The sequence below is a fragment of the Cajanus cajan genome, chromosome 9, assembly GCF_000230855.2.
Source record: "Cajanus cajan strain Asha chromosome 9, NIPB_CcT2T_4, whole genome shotgun sequence".
Taxonomy (NCBI): domain Eukaryota; kingdom Viridiplantae; phylum Streptophyta; class Magnoliopsida; order Fabales; family Fabaceae; genus Cajanus; species Cajanus cajan.
In genome coordinates, this window is record NC_138525.1 from 10797501 (window position 1) to 10820383 (window position 22883).

The 22883-nt window shown below is 31.4% G+C and overlaps 2 protein-coding genes and 1 long non-coding RNA gene across 3 annotated transcripts; 2 read left to right on the forward strand and 1 right to left on the reverse strand.

The window, feature by feature from the left end:
- The first annotated feature begins 3828 nt into the window (after window positions 1–3828).
- Window positions 3829–8105, forward strand: LOC109807093 (ubiquitin-conjugating enzyme E2-17 kDa). Its single transcript, XM_020369624.3, has 5 exons — window positions 3829–3987; window positions 4207–4278; window positions 5132–5259; window positions 7213–7317; window positions 7755–8105. Exons 2-5 carry the CDS (start codon window positions 4209–4211, stop codon window positions 7896–7898), a joined length of 447 nt encoding a protein of 148 aa, XP_020225213.1. The 5' UTR covers window positions 3829–3987; window positions 4207–4208; the 3' UTR covers window positions 7899–8105.
- Window positions 3902–4786, reverse strand: LOC145951844 (uncharacterized). Its single transcript, XR_014429785.1, has 2 exons — window positions 4653–4786; window positions 3902–4568 (listed from the first exon to the last, which is right to left on the reverse strand). It is a non-coding gene; the product is annotated as an uncharacterized LOC145951844 (long non-coding RNA).
- Window positions 8106–11158: 3053 nt separating the features above from the next.
- On the forward strand, window positions 11159–13152 carry LOC109788179 (pathogenesis-related genes transcriptional activator PTI6). Its single transcript, XM_083063967.1, has one exon. It carries the CDS (start codon window positions 11618–11620, stop codon window positions 12437–12439), a length of 822 nt encoding a protein of 273 aa, XP_082920093.1. The 5' UTR covers window positions 11159–11617; the 3' UTR covers window positions 12440–13152.
- The last annotated feature ends 9731 nt before the right edge of the window (window positions 13153–22883 follow it).

Sequence of the window (22883 nt, forward strand, 5' to 3'; positions counted from 1 at the left end):
ATCAGCTGTTGAAAGCTGAGCAAATAGCGTATTCAGATTGTTGATGTGGTCCGTCACTGCTGTGGACTCACTCATTCGAAGAGTGTAGAGTTTCCTCTTTAAGAATATTCTGGTGTGAAGTGACTTGACCTCGTATAATTTTACGAGCGTGTCCCAAATCTCCTTTGCAGTTGTCTTCTCTGCTATGCTCGACAAAACTGAATCAGTCATTGCTAAGTGCAAATTGGCAACAGCATTGTCATCCATTTCTCTCCACTTTTCATCAGTAATATCTGATGGCCTGCCTTCAATTGCTTTAAGACAGTTGTCTTTTCTCAAAATTGCTCTTATCTTCAATTTCCACAGGGAAAAATTGTTCCCGTTGAACTTCTCTATCTCAAACTTTGCTGCCATAATTTCTTCTATTAAACCGACTTAAGTAACTTCCACTAGAATAGTACCGCCTACTGGAACAATGATAAAATCCAGTAACAAGAATAATTCTTTTCTGATGTGACTGATCAGACAATACTGCAGCCACAGAGCATACTAAGAATTTTCTCCGATACTATACCAATGTACACCACAGCGGAATAATAAACAACCTAGTGGCTCTGATACCACTGTTAGGTCCAGAGTAGGCTTAATAGTTACTCACAGCTAAAATAAGAGATGAGTAAAAAAGAGACAAGGGAGAAAATAACCACAGTAAAAATATTATTTACTGAAAGGGAGGAAATTACAACACTTCTCTCTCTATAACTTACTCCTTTCTATTAGGAGACTACTACTACCGAGAACAGATCTCAAGGTGTATAAGAGAGGAAGAGAGAAGAGAAGAAGATTTGGGATGAAAATTATGATTTTCAGCTTTCCTATTTATAAGAAAGTCCCAATGGCATTTTCGTAATTTCTCCTAAACTTTTAATATTATTTTATTATGTAGGACCCGCTTTTTAATTAAAAAACCACCGAAAGTTTTTCCTTTCGGTGCAGCTGTACCCAACATCCAGCACTCCTCACTTAGCTTTTGTTAGCTCACTTTTATGAGAGAAAAATGGAATAAAAATGAAATAAGTTTTTTCTATAAACTAAAATTAGTTTATGCATAGTTTAATTTGTAAAGACTGTCTCTTATTAATTAAATTTATTAACCTGCAAACTATATGCTCCTGCTCTAGCAAGTATACTGAAGGGTTCTATATGTTTATTTATATGCTTTTGTTTTATTGAAACAAAAAAAAAAAATGTGAGGAAAAAATTGTAGCAATGAAATTTGAACTGAACATCGTAGAATTGGTTTTCCAACTGCAAATAATCCAGTTCTTAGTTTTCCATCTTATAGCAAGTTCCGATTTTAGATAGAATATATTTCCTTCTACGTTGCTTCATACGGTTATAGGGTTTGTTCCATATGATAGAGTTGCTTTCACGTATAAAATGTTCTGATCAATGTTATCACAAGAAAGGCATCTAAAAAACGTAATACGAGTTTAAGCTCTTTATATTAATTACAGGAAAAGAATCAAAATATGATTAGTTCAAACCTCCGTATTGTTTGAAAAATAATAATAATGAAATAGCCACAGTCAATTAGTTTAGGCTTATGTATGATACTAAGTCACTTTTTATCCATTAAATACGATGGATCAATTTGATACTAGAAAAACTCATCTTCAATAATAGGACTGGTTAAAAGTGTTCGCTACTATGACATAAAGTCATACTATTTTTGAAAGTGTTAAAAAAATACCTTTTTGGAAACGGGATTTGTTTATAACTTAAAAGAGATCGGTTAGATGGTTAAAATGTGTCCTCAAAATATTAATATTAATGGTAAAATTTGTACTTATGTTTATATGGGTTAAATCAATGAGTCTAAATTATAAGGATTAAATATTTATTTTAAATTAAGTTGATTTGATATAAATATTTTTTTTCAAATTATCATTTTTTTAATCCAATCTAACTTATGTCAAGTTATTGGGTCAAATTAATTTAATTAAAAAATATATTTAAAATATTAAATATATTTTTTTACAAAAAATTACATCATAATTAATTTATATTATATATTGTCATGAAACCAAATTTATTATCCAACATGACATTAATACATTGTTATTTAAGAGATTCAATACATATATTTAATAATATGGCATCTTAAATTATTAAGATATGAAATATAGTATTTTTATTTATCCATTCATCAACTAGACCAACATTTCCATCATAATTTCATATTAGACTTAATTTTCTCAATCTTTTTAATATCTTTTCATTAATAACTCTACTCTTTTTTTCTATTACCAATAGTAATAATAGAAGGATTAGTAGCAACAATAGGCTCTTTATTTGTGTTAAGAAGAGTTTTATTGTATCTAAATCATCACTCATACTAGCAAAAATGCATTAATAATCATGATTGCAATATTTAAAATTAAATAAGTTTACTAATTTAGTTTACGATTCTCACAATATGTTATAAAGCAACAACGAGTCAATATAATTCTTAGTTCGATTCATAAGAAACAACAACAATCAATAAAATAACAATAAACCAAAAATTAATTCATAATTCTTTGTGGTGTGAGCGTGCATCTTTATCTTTTTCAACAAATGGAACAAAAGTTGTGAATCATTGAGTCAAGCAATCAAAGGTGTAATAGGAGCAATAAAGCTCTCATAGCGATTAAACCTAATTTTAAATTTATAATCATAACTTCATAAGCAAACACAATATAGTGAAAGACTATTAATATTATGCATATTTTATTTAATTATCTTATAATACATAACATATTTACAAATTAATGTATTTCAAATTATTTCACTTATTAGTTTAACTGATCAACCTATAAACTTATGAACTGACCTTTAAGTGTATGTTTGAAAACATGTTTAATATAACGTAAATAATATTTCACACCTTTTAAAGCAAAAAGACGTAGAAGTAAGGGGGAGTTGCTTTAGATTGAATGTGTGTTTATTAGAGTTGAACTCTAATCTAAACACATTGCAATTCTATAAGTTAACATGATTTATACTTACTTGACATGTCAGGCTCAATGAATTGAACCAAAATAATTTAGTTTTATTTAGATAATTATTAATGGTTAAAAATGTCCTCATCTAATAGAAAAACAAAATATTAAAATATGTCATCATCTGATAGCAAACTATTAAAATTAATGATTAATGATGTGTAAAAAATATTAGTAATTAATGAATGTACTATTTTTCAATTATATTTAAAAATAGATAAAATAAAAAAATGCTCTACTTAGATGACGAAATAAAAAAAATACATATTTAAAAAAACACTCAAACACTTAAGATGATGTCCCTTAAATAATTGATATGACTTGAAATGTAATTTAATAAAAAATAAATAAAAGTATCTATAGATTATTCTTACTATTTGGATGTCTAGAAATCCAGAATTCAATGTTTAACCAGCGAAACAAAAAACAAAAGAAAGGGCAAATGCAAAATCAATAGTAAAAGTAGTTTGTTGTGTTTATTTATCATCGCTAACTTTATCTTATAATTAGGGTATGACTCACATTTCAAACATTATTCTATGCGGGAGGCTCTCATAAGATTGTCTTCTTCAAAACTTCCATTTCTTTTTATATCAACATTTATTTAAAATCATATACTTCTTTTTTAATAAAAAAAACACATTTCTTTTGAAACTATATAATTAATAATTAATTGTACCTAAAAATACATATTATGACGACATATATTTTCAGTGTGTGTAGACTGAAGAGCCAATAACAATAATAAAAAATAAAGAAATAAAAAAAAAAAAAAAAAAACGTCAGGACGTTGATCTCACGCTATCATCCAATACCAATTCTGTGTGAAGTTTCTAGAATCTCTCTCTTTGATTCTGCCTTGGCCTTCTTCAACCCCCTTTCTTTCTCTTTCTCTGCGTCTTTCGCACCTTCTTTCTCTCTAAATCCCTTCGCTCTTCGCTCTTCACCTTCGCCTTTGACTCAGGTCACTTCCTCCCCCCCCCCCCTCTCTCTCTCTCTCCCTTTTCCAGCGCCGATTCATGCCCCTTCTGTTAATATCTTTTCAATTTCCCTTCTTTTTAGGTTTTCTTTCGTTGATCGGTTTTTGGGTATAGCGATCTGTTTGTGGGGCTTATTTCTGGACTCTGGATTTTGCGTTTTGTTTTTCACCTCTTAAAAAAAGAATCTTTTCTGTGATGTTTAGGTATGGCGTCCAAACGCATCTTGAAGGAGCTCAAGGATTTGCAGAAGGATCCTCCTACATCATGCAGTGCAGGTGAGATTCTTGATCCCTTTATCTCTCTCTTTTTTGCGTGCTTTTTGTTAGGGTGTGTAAAAAAATTGTAGAGATTTTATTTTTATCTTAAAATTTGGATGGATAACAATTGATTTTTGAACACTCAAGAAGATTGCAGAGAATAGAAAAATTCTCGGGGCTTTGTGGATGTTTCTGTGCCTTTTGTGTCTATGCGTGACTTTATGTGTAATTTTGTGACTAATTCTCTGTGTTCCTTGGTATTGGTGAGGTGAGGATCCCCTATTAGCCTGTAAATTCAAGTTTGGGAGCTGATTCATAAAATAAGATTGGGTGAGATAGTATTAATATGGCACAGAATGTGTAACATTGTCCTTACTAGGAGTACTTCTTACCATTTATTATTTTGGACGTACTACCATTTATGCAAGGAGATTGTAGATCACAAATAGTGCATCCTTGATGTGTTTGTTGGAAATGGCATATTGAAAGTGAGGGTTGCACCGAGAGAGAAAAGTGTAGATTGACAATCAACTACCGTGATTGTGATGAATATATATATTATATATATATATATATATATATATATATATATATATATATATATATATATATGGGATTTTAACTCCGCTGACTTTTTATTGATAATAGTGATTATCACTTAATGTGAATGCCTCACGTTAGATGAGCTAAATCTTAGGTGTGCTTCCAACTGTTTTCGTTAAGTAGAACTATATATATTTTTTTAAATTAAGTTATTTTGTTTTGTCTGTTGTAAATTGCAGCAGTCTTGGTTGGTTGTTTGAATTTAGCTTTGGGGTTTTTTTTTTTTTTTTTTTTAAATAACTTTGAATGATTTTGTTGTTTACATCAGGTCCTGTGGCTGAGGACATGTTTCACTGGCAAGCTACAATCATGGGACCTGCTGATAGCCCATATGCAGGTGGTGTTTTCCTAGTTTCAATTCATTTTCCTCCTGACTATCCCTTCAAGCCACCAAAGGTACTCTATCCTATTCTTTATTCACATTAGCTGCTTGTATTGTTAAGTCCTCTGAACATTAAAAAGTATTTTCAGAGATCAAAATTCTTACAAGTGCTTTTTGTTTCAAGATTCACTCAACTGTGAACTTGATGTCCATCCTCCTTCAATGGTATGGGAAGTTTGTTTAAGCTAGATCATTACAACCTCTGCGGACGGGTTCTATTAGTTGTTGTTGAAGCCCCCCACCTCCACCCCCCTTTCTTTGTTTATTTAAAAGGTGGTTGTGGTATTCCGTGACTTACAAAAATGTACTTACCTGTACTGGACATGAAAATACATCATACTTTAGGATTGGTGGGACAGGTTTCCTTTGGTGGCTAACAACAGTAAATTATGGAGTGCCTAAAAGATTTTGTCACTGAAGCGCCCCTCCTCATTCCTTTTTGTATGGTTTGGGGGATGGAGGTGATGGAATTTCCTATGAGTATTTGGGGCCACTGTGGGGTGGTTCCTTTTCATGTTTTTCCTTCTGCAGTATTTGTTTTGTGGTTTTATATGGACGTATTTTTGTTTTCTTTTGATTTGTGCTGTATTTTAAAGGATACCTTAGCTCTTGTTTTAAATTCCACATCATATTTGATGGTATTTATTTTTCTCTCTGGGTGATCAAAAAATATTGTGTTCTGTCTGTCAAAAACTAAATATTCAAAAAGTTCATTTAGATCTTAGTCATTTTTAAAATTTTTGCTTTGGTTTTTCAAGTTCTTCCAAGGCTTCTAATTATTGGGAATCTTCTCATCTTTGCCGCGCATGGCCAAACCATCTCAGTCAATATTCTTTCATATTTTTGACTTTTCCTCGGTAGGTGTTGCTCCCTAATGCATAGGCAACAAATTATGTTAATTTTCAAGCAGGGGGTACTTCAGTTTAAAAAATTGTATTTGTCTTTCATAGTTTGGTTGGAGGGAAGTTGGTGGGAGGTTTTTTTTTTTTTTGAACTTTTGCTGTTTGGTTCAATTTTTAACCCTATAAAATGAGAGGTAAATGGAGGAGGGGATTTATAACATTTTAAGTGTGATGTCTAAAATAATTTTAAATTATAAGGGTTCAAAGGTTAAATAGTTTTTAAAATCCCTCCTCTCCCCTCTTGAACCAAACAAGAAAAGAGCTATTTCTCCTCCCTTCCTCTTAACCAAACATAGTTTCTAACCCCTTCCCTCCTTTGAGCCAAACAGGCCCTTAAGGAGAAAATGTCCAGTAAACAACTAATATTGTGGTTCCATAATTACAAATTTTTCTTTTTGAAGTTTTTCTTTTTATCTTATTTTTCCAAACCACATGTCAACTTATATCTTTACCCTTGCCCTCTCCAGCTTCCTTATATGTGTCATCTGTTTTTCTATTCTTTCTAAGGATTAGAAATAAGACTCTTTTCTACATGAAAGGAATTTATGTTATTTTTACACATGTAAACTGATAGGAGTCATGAATCACATGCTAAAATGTATTTAATGTTCATCAGTATTGGTGTCTAGGAAGTTCGATTACTTAATACTTGGAAAAGTAATATTGGGGTGTAATTGAAGAAAACGTTGTCAACATTTTTCAAAGATGCTGTCCAGTCACATTTTATGGTTCTTTTCTCCTCTTTAAAAGCTGGGTCTAACACATTTTTCAATAAGTACTTTAAGTTTTTTTATAAAAGAAATGAAAAAATTAGCCGTTTTAGTGTGCTTGTATTCCCTCTCCCCCCATCCTCCTTCATTTCTCCCTCGTTACTTTCTTGTCTCTCTCCCTGTACTCTTGAATAATCTTTTTTAAGCCATTAGAAGCAAAAATCTGTCTAACAGCTACTTTATTTTTAAAAATCTTATTTTGAACTTTAACCTTAAAGTAAGCTGAAAAGAAACTGAGCCAAACATAGCCTATTTAGAAGTAATAACATTAACTAATATAATTCAAAAACTGCAGGTTGCTTTTAGGACTAAGGTGTTCCACCCAAACATCAACAGCAATGGCAGTATATGTCTTGACATTCTCAAGGAACAGTGGAGCCCAGCCCTAACCATTTCCAAGGTTTGATTTTACTTTGCTTGTCGGTCTTGATTTTTATAACTTTTGCATTAGCTAGATAGAATTTATGAATCACCATGTGTGTTTTCTCTGGTATAAGCTAATATAATGTGGAAGATCGGGATAGTATATGTTGTGTTGAGTAGTTGCTTGTGACTGCAAAATTAAAATTACAATGGTTGTTGCGCCTTTGGGGATTAAGTGTTGAGAAATTTGAGCTTATATACATATATGATCAGGGGTGTTATTACACTTTGCTTATCCAGGATATGCATCACGGATTCTCCTTACTTCAGATTTGTGCAAGATTTTGTCTGTTAAAACCTTTTAACTTTTGATCAACCTACTTGTAAAGTAGTTCTCACGTAATTTTGATGAGTTGTTTTTATATTACTTTTTTTTTTTGGTAAAGACTGGAAAATAATTCCGAATATTTTCAGGTCCTTTTGTCAATTTGCTCATTGTTGACGGATCCCAACCCTGATGATCCACTCGTGCCTGAAATTGCACACATGTACAAGACTGACAGGGCCAAGTATGAGGCTACAGCCCGCAGCTGGACACAGAAGTATGCCATGGGATGATCAATGAAATGAAGCAGCAATATCATAATTTATGTAAAAGAACAAAAGATATTTTGAATGAATTTGAATGCTTTCTTTTATTATTAGCCGAACCGAACTCGACATTGGTAAGAAACCTGGTTGCAATTTGTGAATATTTTCTTTTGCCAAGACACTGGTGATGGAAAAATATTGTAATGTTATGCAAACTTTTCGGCTTGTTGATCATCATGTTCTAAACAAGTGGCGAAGCTATAATCATTACAAATCAAGCAGTGTCTACTTATTTATACCAACCGGGAAAAAATTGTGAAAACTCGTGGCATTTAGTCTATATCAGAATTTTATGTAGGAAGAAATAATACTACTTGATTATTACTGGGTTCGTAGTATATTATGCTAGAAGTGCATGTTGCAAATAAGGGAGGTATTGATATCGTAGTTTTGATGGAGACAGTCCAACTACTATCATCATAATAAAGAGGAATATATTTGAAGGGAGAGTTGAATCATTGGGCATGTTTCTTGCGTGCTTCTTACTTGGAAAATGAAAGGCGTGTTATGGATGTGTTCAATTATGAGAGTTTTCATTTTTTTCCCCTTTCGTGCCTGAATTACTCCGCCAAGATTTAACTATCCTTTCATGTTCATATAATAGTGATGCCCTTGACAAGTTTTCTTCTTACTTTATTAAATCGTCTTATTATTAAAAATCCTTTAAGTAATAGTATCCTATAATTTCTGGTAAATCATTCAATTAATCTAGACAGATCTTCAAAAACGGTTGAAGGGTCGGGTTGACTTGTGATTTTTAAAATGTCACGCATGAAAAATGAATGTTGGAAAGGTTCTCGCATTTCAGCAGGTGTAAGACACGTTTGCAGTGAGGTCATAACAAGTTGCTAGTATTGAAGTCAGTGGTTAATACAAACACAAAAGGGTCGGAGGAAAAGTTTGCAAAAGACTTGTCACTTGGTTGACAAGCAAAATGAGCGAAGAGAGGGGTCACTCTTGTGCCAACGTTGTGGCTCTCCCAACACACGTGTTTGACTATCTTGCAGCCATGTTTTGCCTTTGCTTCTTCTTCAAGCCAAAACCTAACTAAACCTTTAAAATTAAGACCCAGCATACGATGTTAACATTCCCTCTTTTTTTAATTTGCGTATACCCCTTTCTCCTTCCATATGTTGTCGTAATCACGTACTTGTTTTATGGAAACAGGTTTATTTCACGCTCAGTCTCATTGACTATTGTTATCAAATGTGTCCCTTCGAGGAAAAGTTGTTGGTTTTCTCAAATACATAGAAGTTAGTCATTAGCCGTATGCTAGAAATACCTTCATTGAATGATGCTCACCATTTGAAATTTAACTTCTTACTACACCAATATGAAATTTCTCAAGTCAATAAACCAGTCATATTTTCACACATTAAAGAAAAAGTCATGAGAACTTTCTATATAATTATATTATTAACAAGAAATGTCTATCAACTTTGTAAATAACTAAATTTTACCAAAAAACTATGATTGGTTATTGTAAGTGGAGTTTTATCTCTCAATTTTGTTTTATTTTGCATTTAGAACACTTAAAGTTAAGACTTTGTTTAAGGAGACTATTTTTAGTTTCATTTAAATTAATGATTTATTGATTGTCGCAACAGTTAAAACTATTATTGAAAAAGTTTAGTTTAAATAAGTTAAAACATTTGAATACAATAGAACTTGTGAAGAGTTTTATTGTCACAAGGATTCTTCTATTTTTTGGTTATTAAAGGGTTCTTCTATTATATGTTCATGGACACGTGATAGGAAATTTAAAACAGGATTTTTTATACAGTAAATGGGGTGTATTTAATAATTTTATGTTCCATGTGCTTAATAAATAATCATTCACAATAGATAACATGTTTAAATAATCTTATAAAAAAATAACTCAACTAATAACTACAAAAAAATAGTTTTTTCTTCGTAGATAAAACGCCATTTCTAAACGACAATTTATCTAGAAAGAAGTGTCATGTCTGATTAAGATACTCATAATAATAATAATAAGAAGAAGAAGAACGACCTAGACTCGCGTCTTTAACGGTTGAGAATCGTTTGTTTGCCCTTAGAACAAACAGACATGGGTGTGTCATGGTCTTCTACCTTTCTCTTTTGTTTCTATTTTAGTTCATCGTATAAAAAAAATGTTATTACCACCGTCCCTTTTGAATTTTATTTAATTATGACTTTCAAATAATATTAAAAGTTAAAAGGAGTAAAAAGGAAAATGCTCTTGAGTGTGTAGAGGAAAAATTGATTGTGTTCAATAGCATGTGTTTAGTTTAAATGAACATAAAGCCATGTTTGATGCTTTGGAAGATATCCTGACTATGGTATTTGTGACACTTGAAATGGTGAAGTTTGTGTACTAATATGGTTGCAATTGCGGGTTCAAGAAGCCAAAAAGTAGGATGACCCTTTGGGATAAAAACAGTACAAAAAGGAGTTTCTCGGCCACCACAGTATTTTGGTGTTGTTGCTGAAATCAAATCCGTGCATAATGATATTCCGACTTTTTGTTGCAGATAACTAATGCATACAGCGATGCAGTGTCCTGGGTGGACAAACTCTGCATCATGAGTTGGACAATCTATCAACAACTCTGATACTGTACCAGTGTGATACATGTATGTAAAATTTGTTATACTATTGGCACCACCAGTGCAGTGCCACACCATCACCACTTTATTTATATTTTGTTCTTGTTTGACGGTGTTGGTAAAATCTAGAAAGGCACGGCAATTGCGCAGATTGAACGCTACGGAGAGGAAAAAAGGGTTTCCATACTCGGGGCTCGTGAATTGCGTTTGGCGTGGTGCGAGGGAGCTTGACCAACGTGTAAAGGTGGGTTAGGAATAGAAGGGCTTTGGTTTTGGCATTCAAAGTCATAAATAAAGTTCACATGAGGCTACGTCATGCATGCCCCATTAGGAAGCACGCCCTTGTAAAGGAACAAAATGAAATTAGGTGCGGTAGGGTTTAAAAGGAGATGAATTTTGAAGGGTAAAAGGTTAATTAATTATGGTGAATTTAGGGAGAGTGGGAGTAGGAATATATATGTGAGTGGGATTGTAGTTGAACTTGGCTTGGGACACCTCAGCAGTGTCAGCTGGAACATGACAACGACACATTCACACACGCAGCCACTCATTCACTCACTCACACTCACTACCTCACCTCACTCCAATTAATCCTAAACCCCACTCTCACCAGATAAATGTTTTTCTAATTCATTCATCCCCGTGCACTATATATACCCTTTACCCTTTCCCCTTTCATCTTGTTTTCTTCTCCGTTTTTCTCCAACCTTCCACACTCACTCTCTCTCCCTCTCTTCCCTTCCCGCCAAAACCTTCTTCTGTGTGTGAGATCTTTCACTTCCACCAAAAGTGGAGTCAGATTTCACTCGAGCCGCATCCAAGGTTGGCCATATTCTCTTCTCTCTCTCGTGGAATATATCTCATCTCTAAACCCCAAAACCAAAAGCAAAAGTCGTTACCCATAAACATCTTCGTTTCTTTCCGCATCACCACCACCAAAAGTTCCCAAACATCTCAATTCCCCCACCTTATAATATCATAAATTCTCCACTTTTTCCTCATACCTCTCTTCATGCACTCCAACATCAAACAACCTTGACCCCCACAAAAACACTCTACACACTCTCTTTCTCTCTCTCTTTAACCATTTTAGGCATGTCCGTACACTCAACACTCAAGCTCCACCCCATGAACCTCTCAACCCCAAGCTCCAATTTTGACGACGACCCACCATGCAAAGCCACCCCCAAAACCCAAGGGAAGCTCCTTCGGATCATCCTCACAGACCACGACGCCACCGATTCCGACTCCTCCGACGAAGAACAAGAACAACCAAAAGAAACAAGAAAAGTCAAGAGACAAATCACCCAAATCAACATGCGAATCCCTCTCTCGTATAACTCCTTTTCTTCTTCCTCTTCTTATTCCTCTGCTTCTGCTTCCACTTGTTCTTCAGAACAACTCCACAAGAGACCCAAAAAACTGCCGCCGTCCTCCGCCGCGGGCCGCCGCCGGAGCAAGTTCCGCGGCGTCCGGCAGCGGCCGTGGGGACGGTGGGCGGCCGAGATCCGCGACCCCACCCGCCGGAAACGCCTCTGGCTCGGAACCTTCGACACGGCGGAGGAAGCCGCCACGGAGTACGACAGAGCCGCCGTGAAGCTCAAGGGTCCCAACGCCGTCACGAACTTCCCTCTGGCGCCGCCGGCGCCGTCGTCCCCGGTGGTCGTCGTGGACAGCTTCAGCACCGACGGCGGCGCGTCGTACTCCGACCTGGTGGCCTCGCCGACGTCCGTGCTGACCTTCGACTCGACGCCGTTCGACGGTTTCCGTTACGGCGACGTGGACGCGTTCGGGTTCCGAATCGACGCGCCGTTAAGTTTGCCGGACGTTGACGTTGCGCTGACGTGTCATCACGGGAAGGATGAAGAGGCGTTCGGCGAATTCGACCTCGACGAGTTCATAACGTGGCCTTACTAAAAAAAAATCTCGGGGACAGTTTGGTAATTACGCCGCGTATTTTCAGAATTGCAGTGTCGAGTGAAACTACGGAAATGCCCCTCTCGTTGTTGGAGTTTGAAATTTTGTCGTACTCGTTGGACCTTTGGAATTGGAAGAGTGTAGAGTTATTATATACACGCATAATCACCTATACACTATCTGTGTAAAATTTTTTTACATTGACAGTCAATTAAAGTCGTTAATAGTAACTTTTTATTTATTTATTTAATTAAATTAAAATAAAAAAATACTATTAACGACTCTAATTGATTGTCAGTATAAAAATTTTATACTGATAATATATAAATGATTAACTCTTATATATTGCTAGAAAATTACAAATGTGTAGTCCCATTTTATTTTACCACCTGAGACGCCGATTCTTTGTGTCGTATTTGTCGGAATTTAATTTGTAATTGTCGTGGAAAGGAGGAAAAAAATATATATTAAGAAAATTGATGTGTCAAAACAAGTGATGTGGTATTATTACGAAAGGAAGGACTATATTGTAATTGGGTATATAAATTTTGATGATTATTATTTAAAGAGATTTTGGTGTTGTCTATATATATAGATTGATAGAGGGGACACGTTGTGCTAAAGTTGGCTGCTGAATCCCAACCATCAGTGTATGTTCATATTTGAATCATTCTATTTCCATTATTAGATATTTTTTTATTATTATTTGTTAATATATTGCTTTATGGACTATTTATTTGTTTTTTATTTGCATGCGTAAGTGAAATTGTAAGGAGATGATTCATTCGGTGCCGCAAAAATCGTCATAATCTCGGTGCTTATTCTTTTAAATATGCTCTATAATGAGATTCTTGCAAGTGGGATTCCATTGGTTCTTCAACTGCCCAAAAAATAAATTTTAAGATTTATGTTCTAAAAAAATAGTCACATACACAACTTTTCTAATTTCGTGACTGTTATTTGTTTTTTCAAAACATCGTAATATTATTTTTTATAAAAATAAAAAAGATTACAAAGATGATCGTAATGAAGATTAAACCTGCATTCTCATATTTCTAACTACTCCAAGCCCTCCTCACCTAATGACTTATTCACCACCTCATAAAAAAGAGAAGAATGACAGAGGAATATTGAATATTACATAATTTAAGTCAATTTCTGTCTGAATGGAAAATCAGTGAGTTGAAAAAAATTATATGGAACGAGCCGTTTTAAATTTAAAAAACAAGAAAGTTTAGGGTTATTAACTTATTATGCTGTTCATGCCTTTTTCTATTATTAGTATTTGCATTGGTGGATTTGGAAAGGTACACTGCTAAAATTCTTTGACAAAATAGAGTTTACTATATGGCAACAGGCACATTTCAAAATTGATTTGTGCCGCTACACACATGGATTCACAACGTGTCTCATATAACTGCCCATTAGCAATGTGTCTATTCTCTTAAGATAATTTCACAAAAATAAAATATTTCAAATCTTGTCGTAGTATGTGTTTCATTTTGTGGATATATTCAAGGACGGATATAGAAAACATTTAATCGAGGACCTGCAAATATATTGTCCAACTTATATATTTGAATATAGTAAATGGTGCATGCAATAAAGTTTAATAATGTTTATACTGTAGTTCAATTAGCACAAAAAAAATATATCAATGATATTTTCTATTTAGTTGATAATATAAAAAAAGTATACTGATAATGTAAAAATAAATAAATTATTTTTATAGAAACAATTTTGATTAAAATTATATTTGAGTTCATTTATTAATATTTTTAATTATTTATTTGAAAAGTGATTTTTTGTTTGAAGAGTATTAACAAAAATCAGTTTTGAAATAAATAATGCTAAAAACTAAAATTTTTATTTGATATTACAAAATAATAACATATTAAGTTTAAAAGGATATTTTTGCTAGATAAATTGATACTCATCTATATTTGGTGGTTGCTCATATATACGCTAAGGAGATTTTTTTTTTGTCTAAATAAAAAATTGAAAATAGTGTTAGAAAAAGTAAAAGAAAAAGGAAATGGGATATGGTGGTCAAGTGGACCCCACTATAAGGAATTAAATGTGCATACTTAATAATTCATAATCATATACTAAATCGTATGAAGACATTTGAAACGAAATGCACGATTGATGAAGTGTGGTCATTGGACAAAACTTGCTTCGTCCGCATGTATTCAAAGTGGGATCTTTGTATTATTATTATCAAACATGTGATTCGTTGCTTCTTTTCTTAACTCTTTTTTGTCGCAAGACTTTCATATCAAATAAGCCTAAGCTATTCAAAAAAGTATAATATATTCCTCATAATTTTAAATTTAACGATTAATTTATTAAAAACTAAATAAAAACTTATTTACAAGGTATAAAATTAATAAAAATTTATTATGAAAAATGACGAGGATTTATTTCTCTATTGTTTGTATAAATATAAAATTTAAGATTAAAAGAAAAATACAAAACAAGTGGTATATATAATGAAAGAGGTGTAAAATTAAAGTGATTGAAAGGAAGAATTTCACTACAAAAATCAAGAGAAAATATGAATTTTAGCACGTGGAAAACATATAATTTTGCTCATTTAAATATCTTACACTAGTTGAGTTTGAGGCAACATGTAGTATTAAGCATTTAATTAATTTTTGTGTGTGTGGGCAAGTTATTAATAGAGAAAATTAATTTCTTTATGGACCGACCTGAAGTTTAAGTCTAAGCAATGAAAAGAGTGAGTGAGCACACCTTATTAATTATGCACTACACTTACCAAATATTAATGTGAACTTTGACAATTGCTGAGTCTTACCACTCTAAGGCCATTCCATGCTGATTTAATAACATAATGATAGCCCAAGAGCGTATGTATTCAAAATCAAGGTCCTAAAGCAACTCAAAAGTACAACAACTTGCAACCTTTATAATTTAATATCATCAATAAAGATAATGTTTATGGAACAAAAACAAAGCAATACTTCGTTCTTCATTGAAAAAAGATGGATATATAGTAGGGGTTGTTTTGTTTAGTTCACAAATACTTTTATTACCTTTTGTTGTAATTATTATTAATAAAATAAATACTTTTGAAAAAAAAAAAACCCGAAATCTAATGTTGCATTGTCATAAATTTAATAATATTTAACAAATTATGAAAATTTAATAATATTTAACAGATTATACGTGTCTTTAATAAATTTAATTTGTGACTTAACTAATTGTTCCCGTTTTTCTTTTGGATACTTTTCCTGTTTCTATTTTTAATTATTCCAGTTAGGATATCACTAATTCGAACTCAAGTACATTAATATTCAACCAAGATGCATCGTATTTCTCTTTTGGGCTTTAACAATCGAATTTATAGTTGACATACAAGCTACCTTGTACTTTTTTTTCTCTATATCAAGTTGATTCAACATTGTTGTTATCCATAATTGCCTGGCTCCATAAATTTTTTATTTTGTAAAAGATAAAATAATAGTTGCTTATTTAAATATTATAGGAGTTGTTCTAATAAAAATGAAACTTAGTTTTAGATTCTTAGATCTATTGTAAAATTTATAATTTACTAGTGCAAAATTTAATAAAGAATCATTTAATTTTATGATAAAAACTTTAAAATAATATTAAATCGAATATCTTACACATTTATTTATTTTGTGTTTTCATTCTAAAAAAAATGAGTTATATATGACTCTACGCATATTCTCCTTCTTATGCAATCATGCATCTTTTTATTTGTGACACATCTAATTTTTGTTTTGTTATTCAAAGTACTTGTGTATCTAATAAAATCAATATTTATCAAGAGAATCTAGTTTAGATATTTTTTTTTGTTCGTCCTTGAAGCATCCAGGGCCGATAGCAGTGACTAATCTTTTTGCTACATTGGAGGCACCTCAAAGGGTGCGATAACTAGTCCCAAGATTTAACGCGACTGCATACACAACAAGGCAGGACTCGAATTCCTGACCTTGTTTAAGCGTTGATCAACCCCTATCGCTGAACTACGCGCTTAGGATTAATTTAGTTTAGATATTAATTAGAGCATATAATTATTATAAATTATTTTGATATTAAATTCAATTTTTATGGATAAAAAAGTATGAAGTTAAGATTTCTTATTCTTTTAATTAGTTATGCAAGTAAATTTTTTTTTTAATATTCTCAATTTCTCAGTAATGTTTTGGTTTTCAATCAACATTAAATTTAGTGCTAATAATTTACAAATTACTATTATTAAACCAAACTCATATTGATATCCTCGTACCGGTCAAAACTTAACCTGCTACTATTTACCTGTAACTTCTGACAGCACCTTATCTAGAATTCGAGATCATATATATAACTTAAAAATAAAAAGGTTTGAATAAATATGAAAACCAATATTTTATCTAAATTTGAAGAAACCCTCGAAGAAAAATATTTAAAATTATGGTCGGGCTCTTCCTATTGGTAATATATCTCAATCTTGGTTGGGCCACTTCATCAATATTTGTTAGAACTCCATTATTTTTTACTGCAATTATGGTTCCCCTGTCCCCTCCTTTTTAGTTTTTACATGCGTCAAGATGAGACCAAATCTAAGTTTGATTGACCACAGCTTAAAGACAAGTTACAGAGTGGGGCCCAGGAGCCCACAATTGGTGGCTCCACAGTTAATTACAATAATGGTGGATGGGCCCACGAAGCAGCTTCGTGCTTGTACATAATGGCCTTCGGAATGGGCCTGGGCCCCCACCCAATTAAGTGTTACCGGCGGCTGAGGCCTCCTAATAGTAGACACTAAGAAGTTTCAAAGGGTGGGGTGCTTGGACTTTTGGGTCACATAAAATATATTATTTTAATACTATGCTCCATATTAGTTGCATTTATTGTAAGATGTATCTCTTAATGAATCTGTTGACAATCATCTGAAGTTAACATCTTAGATATCAAACATATCTCTTGCGTCGGTCTTCTCTTTGCTTCCCCAAAAGTTGGTTTTTACTCCCTTGTCTTTTTCTAATCAAGATTATAAATACCTTCACATGAGATGAGAGACTAATTAGCTCTAAGCTTTTCGATTTACCAACAAATTTATAAGTTAATTTTATGTTTAATTAAGTAGAACTAAACCACTTTTATAAATTGAATGGATTAAAGATGTTGAAAGGACGTGAATGGGATTGATTTGGTGTGTCCCACGGTTGGTGACCAAAAGAGATACGAAGTTGAGAAAAAAAAACCTAAATATCACGACCCACCGTTCTACACTCCACACTCCATAGCCGCCATCCACTATCTCCATTTTTATAGCATTTTTTTTCAAAAAAAATTCAATATTCTATGGCCTTAACGTAACGTAGGAATTAAGTGAAACCATGTTATAGTACTAGATTACAATTACAACTTGTGTCCAATAATGTCACATTATTAAAGGTTGAAACACTGTTCCAAGTCCTTCTTGAGGATCGATTCAGATAATAAGATACTTAAAGACCTGTCTTTGCCTCATTGGGCGATAGTAATACAGATACCGACAAGTTTTGCTCCCATAATACCGTCTTCCAGGATTAAATTTTATTTTGTTTTAAACGTGAAAATTAAAATTGATGAATCAGCTTGTATTGTTTTTAAGAAGAAAATAAAAATACTAGTTTTAAATGTTAATTAAAAAATTAGAGGTTGAGACTTTAACAATTTCAAAATTCTTTGTATATATTTTATTGTATTACAATTTTAACTACGATTTTTTTTTCTAGTCCACGATTACCAGTTGATTTTTGTATTTTATAGGGCATAGTACGTTTATAATTTAGAGAAGCTAAAGCCTTATATAATACATCTTATGATTTAGTTTCCTTTTTTTTTATATAGATTTTATGATTTAATTAATTACAATAATGCCTAAATTTGTACTTTTTTTTAAAAATGTACATCATCAATCTTTATCTAATCATGATTAAACAAAATCTAGGTTAATAAGCTGTCCTTATTAATATATTAACTTGTTTGTTTTAGTTTTTTTTTTTATGAAAAAAAGGTTGTTGTATAGAAGTTTATATTGTAGTTGCCTTTTTTTTTTAAAGAAAAATATAGAACTTAACAAAAAAAAATCATATTTTTAATTGTTTTGATGATCTATTTTAAGCCTCTAAAAAACTGTAATTATAACTATTTAACTATTTTCAAAATAAAAATAACTTTTATACCTAGATAAAAAATAACTTCTATTTTTTTGTTATAAAATTTCTAAAAAGAATAAGTTTTCACGTATTTCTAAAATTATCTTTTAAAAGTGTTGAAACAAACGGAGCCATTGCCAACATCCTGTGTGGAGTTATCTACTTTCTTTTGTTGGTTCTTAATTTAGTTGATGGATACATTTAATACTAAAAGATAATGAGACAATAAGGGTTTAAAGAGAATGTCAAGAGACTTTATGTAACAATCATTGAGAAAAAATTTATTAGAAATTATAAAACTTGATGAATTTCATTATTAAATAAATAAAAACTTATTAAATGACATAAAGCCCACTAAAATTTGTAATTTTTAATAAATTTTAGACAAGTAAAAATAGTGTTAGAATGTTATTATTCTTTATGGTACTCAAAGACATTAATATAAATGGTTCTACATTTATATTTCTTAATTAAAGACTGAGATTTAATACTAAGAATATCATTTTATTTTTGAAATAGATTAACTCATAAGAAAAAATTATACCTTTTAATTATAAATAAATAAGATAAAGTAAAATTATTACTACTATTATGAATAGTTAAAAGTGGCTGCTTTTGCTAACCATCAATCAATTTCACGACCTTTTCATTAACCATATATGTAAAAGTAACTTCTAATTTTGTTCCTAAAGTTTTATCTCTATTTTAAACTTACTTAGATGAGGTTTTACTCTCAGGTGCCTACACAAGGACACATTTGTTTACATATATATACATTAACAATGCAACTGTGAGTAATAATTTTGTATTTTTTCTCCCCTTTTCCCATTTCATCATTTAAGTCATAAAGGACCCGATCCTTCAATTAATTTCCCATGAACCTTTTTTTCACAGGCTGTGGAAAGAGACTTTTCTTCCTCATTTCTATCACTTATTCGTGCATTATTACCATCTGAAAGGAAGCAGCTAGGACCAAAATCATATTTAGGTGTGCCACGTAATTACCCCGGTGGTGATATGTTTCTAGGCTTTCAAATTTTTTCATTGATGGGATACCCAACTACTGAGGCAAATAGTACATTTTCTTCTAATTGATAAATTATTTTTCTACATATTGTTTGTACAAAATTGTGTACAATAAAAGAGAAGTATGTATTCACATGATTGATGTGACCAAAAGAGAAGTTTATAAGTATTATGAAAATGTGGTATATCTTAATATTATTTGTGAATACACGTTTTTCTCATACTAAAGACTTAATATTTTGAACAAAAAGTTTGATAAATGATTTGATTGAGGATCACAAGAAAGATTCAACAATGATGGTAAGATATCATCTATAGTTAATTTAACTTTAAAAACCTTATAATTAAATCTTTACTTATATACTTTATTTTGGTAAGATATAAAATCTTCAACAATATATGAATAATATAATAACTATTTTAAAATTTTGGATTTCTTTGATGCTCTAAAGGGCACACTAAGATTTCTCAATCCCAGTGGTAAGGTTACACATTGAGTAGCATAATCGTGTAGGGCAATGTTGGGGTAGCAAAAAGCAGAAACACAGTTGTGATATTTACACACAAAAGTTAGGAACATGTTGATGGAGTAGGCATCATGTGGCATACATACAGTCAGTTACGTTCACATGGTGATAATTGCCATTCAATCGACACTGTGATGCTAATGGGTGGCTACAAAACCCCACTCTCTATATTTTCCTTTCCCAATTAAGTTGCTCTGCATTAATAATGAGTATCTCTCTGATGACAACATTTCAACCATGGAAATTGTAATAGGATGCCACATTTTCCTTTAAGTTAATCATCTGTACACGCATAAAATTTTTTTACACTGACAATCAATTATATCTTTTAAAATTATTTATTTTATTATTATTTTATTAAATAAGCAACTAACATGATACTATTAAAATATATAATTAGTTGTCAGTGTAGAAAAGCTTTACACTAACAGTATATAAGTGATTAACTCTATATATATATGAAAACTCCCTTAATGTAAATTTATTGCTTTGTGTTTATTCTAAGTTTAGTGTTTAATGTCTGAATAGTTTTTTTTATTGTTGTAACTAAAAATGTCTTGTTAACTAGTACTCTTATGATACTAATTAAGGAATTAATATATATATATTTGATTAATAATTAATATATATATATATATATCATTATGATTGTTTTAAAAATATTTTTTTATAATATATAAATATTTTTATTATTTTTTCAAATATTTAAAAGAAACTAAGAAGAATTATATTATAATATATTGAGTATTATTTTCACACATTATAGTATATTTAAATTTCTTAAGTATATTAAACAAAGAAATCAAAAGGAATTATGTAATAAATTTACCAATTTAATTAATTTTTGAAAATATATAATTTAGTTAATATTAAAAAATTTATTTACTTTGAGAAGAAAACAAAATTTTAATTTAATTTTTTTAAAAGAAATTCATTAAATATTAGGGATAACTCTTAAACAAAATCAATCCGATCAACATCAAATTAATTCAATTTAAATTGAACAGTTTTTTTTATAAAATTTAAACCAATTAAATTTAATTACTTGGTATTAAAATTTTACTAAAATTTAAATCAACCTGAACCCAACCTATCGAAAGCCCCATCATGTTTCTGGTTTTAGCCTCTTGCAGGGCTAAGGGATTATAAGTGATCATTGATGTTTTACAACTTGAAAGGCCAGTCGATACTAGAATTAACTGCAGTTTTTGTTCCCTGAGATAGGGTTTAGGTGATTTTGGTCCCGACTTGTTCAATTATTCATTTTCTTTTGTCTGCGCATTTAAAAATTTGGCAATTTTGGACCATTTATTAAGTGCTCATTTAATACTTAATAGACTTGATGACCTGATTTTGAGGCTGCTGACTCAAGCTACTCCAACTTGAATCAGGTTTGTGGCAACTGGCAACCACAAAATCAATGAGATAAAGATGTTTTACTCTTCAAATTATTTAGAGCCTCATTTTTTTAATAAATTATTTATTATTATTTTAAATTATTAGAAGATAATTTTGTCATGATATGATGATATATTATTTACTAATATTTTTATTAGTACTGTAATTCCAAAAAATAAAATTATTAAGATGAGTATAAGTGTTACCGTTCAGCCTATTTCAAAATTCATGCTAAACTCACTTTTAACTATAATCATGCTTGAAAAACAAATAGACACCGCAAAAAAAATAGCTAATTACTATGTATGTCCCTATATCTAATGGTAAGGGTCTGATAAAAATAAAATAAATCTAATGGTGAGGGTGGATGAAACAAGAGCAAGTATATAGAATAAAATAAATTTATTATTTAATTATGTTTAACTATTTTTGTGACAAAAAAATGGGTAAAACTGATTTCAATCTCATTTGACAAATTAAAAGAAAAGAAAAGAAAGGTACTTGATAGAATAGAATAAAATAGATCTTATCATGTTTGGTTATATTTTATTCTACTTCTACTTCATCTTATTTCTCTTGGTCAATGGAAATATACCGTAAATAAAGGAAGGTTTGGTGACGGAAAGGAACAAGCTTTTTGTGTGAGACAAAAGGAAAGAAGAATGGGGGGAAAAGTGAAGAAAAACAACTGTAGATGATTTGTTTTGGTTAATACTTTTTACTACAATTCTTCAAAGTTCAAGCTACCTAAGAAACCAATTGTTGCCCTTGTTCTTCACCAAAACATTTATTTTATACACATGATCAGCTCATGATACTATATACTAAGGATCAAATTGACAGAGAAAAAAAAAAAAAAGTAATAAGTCTAATAGCATGCCTTTTACCTCACGCAAGCGCATGAAACACTATTCATGCAACAAAGACAAAATGTTGAGATTAAAGTGCAGTGAGTAGAAAAATTCCAAAGACCATGCAGCTTCCATATTACCCAAATTTGTGGTTATAAATAGTTTAAAAGTCAATTTGGGTGAACAAAGGCATGGCATGTTCCGAATGAGACGAAACAGCTGGTAAATGTGATTAATGAATAAAGTGAATAAAAACAAAAACTAAAAATCTTTCTTGGGGTATCAAAACCTATAAGTGTAGCTTCCAGGAAGTATCCTAGCCTTTTTCATGACCCATTTTCTCTCAATGTTGTCCCAATTTCTGTTATCTTCTGTTGAGGGAATCTGAATGAACAATTCTTGTTAGGCAGAGTTTGGAGAAGAGACTTGGTAGATAAACTCAAACTCGTTCAATGTGTCACACTTTCTT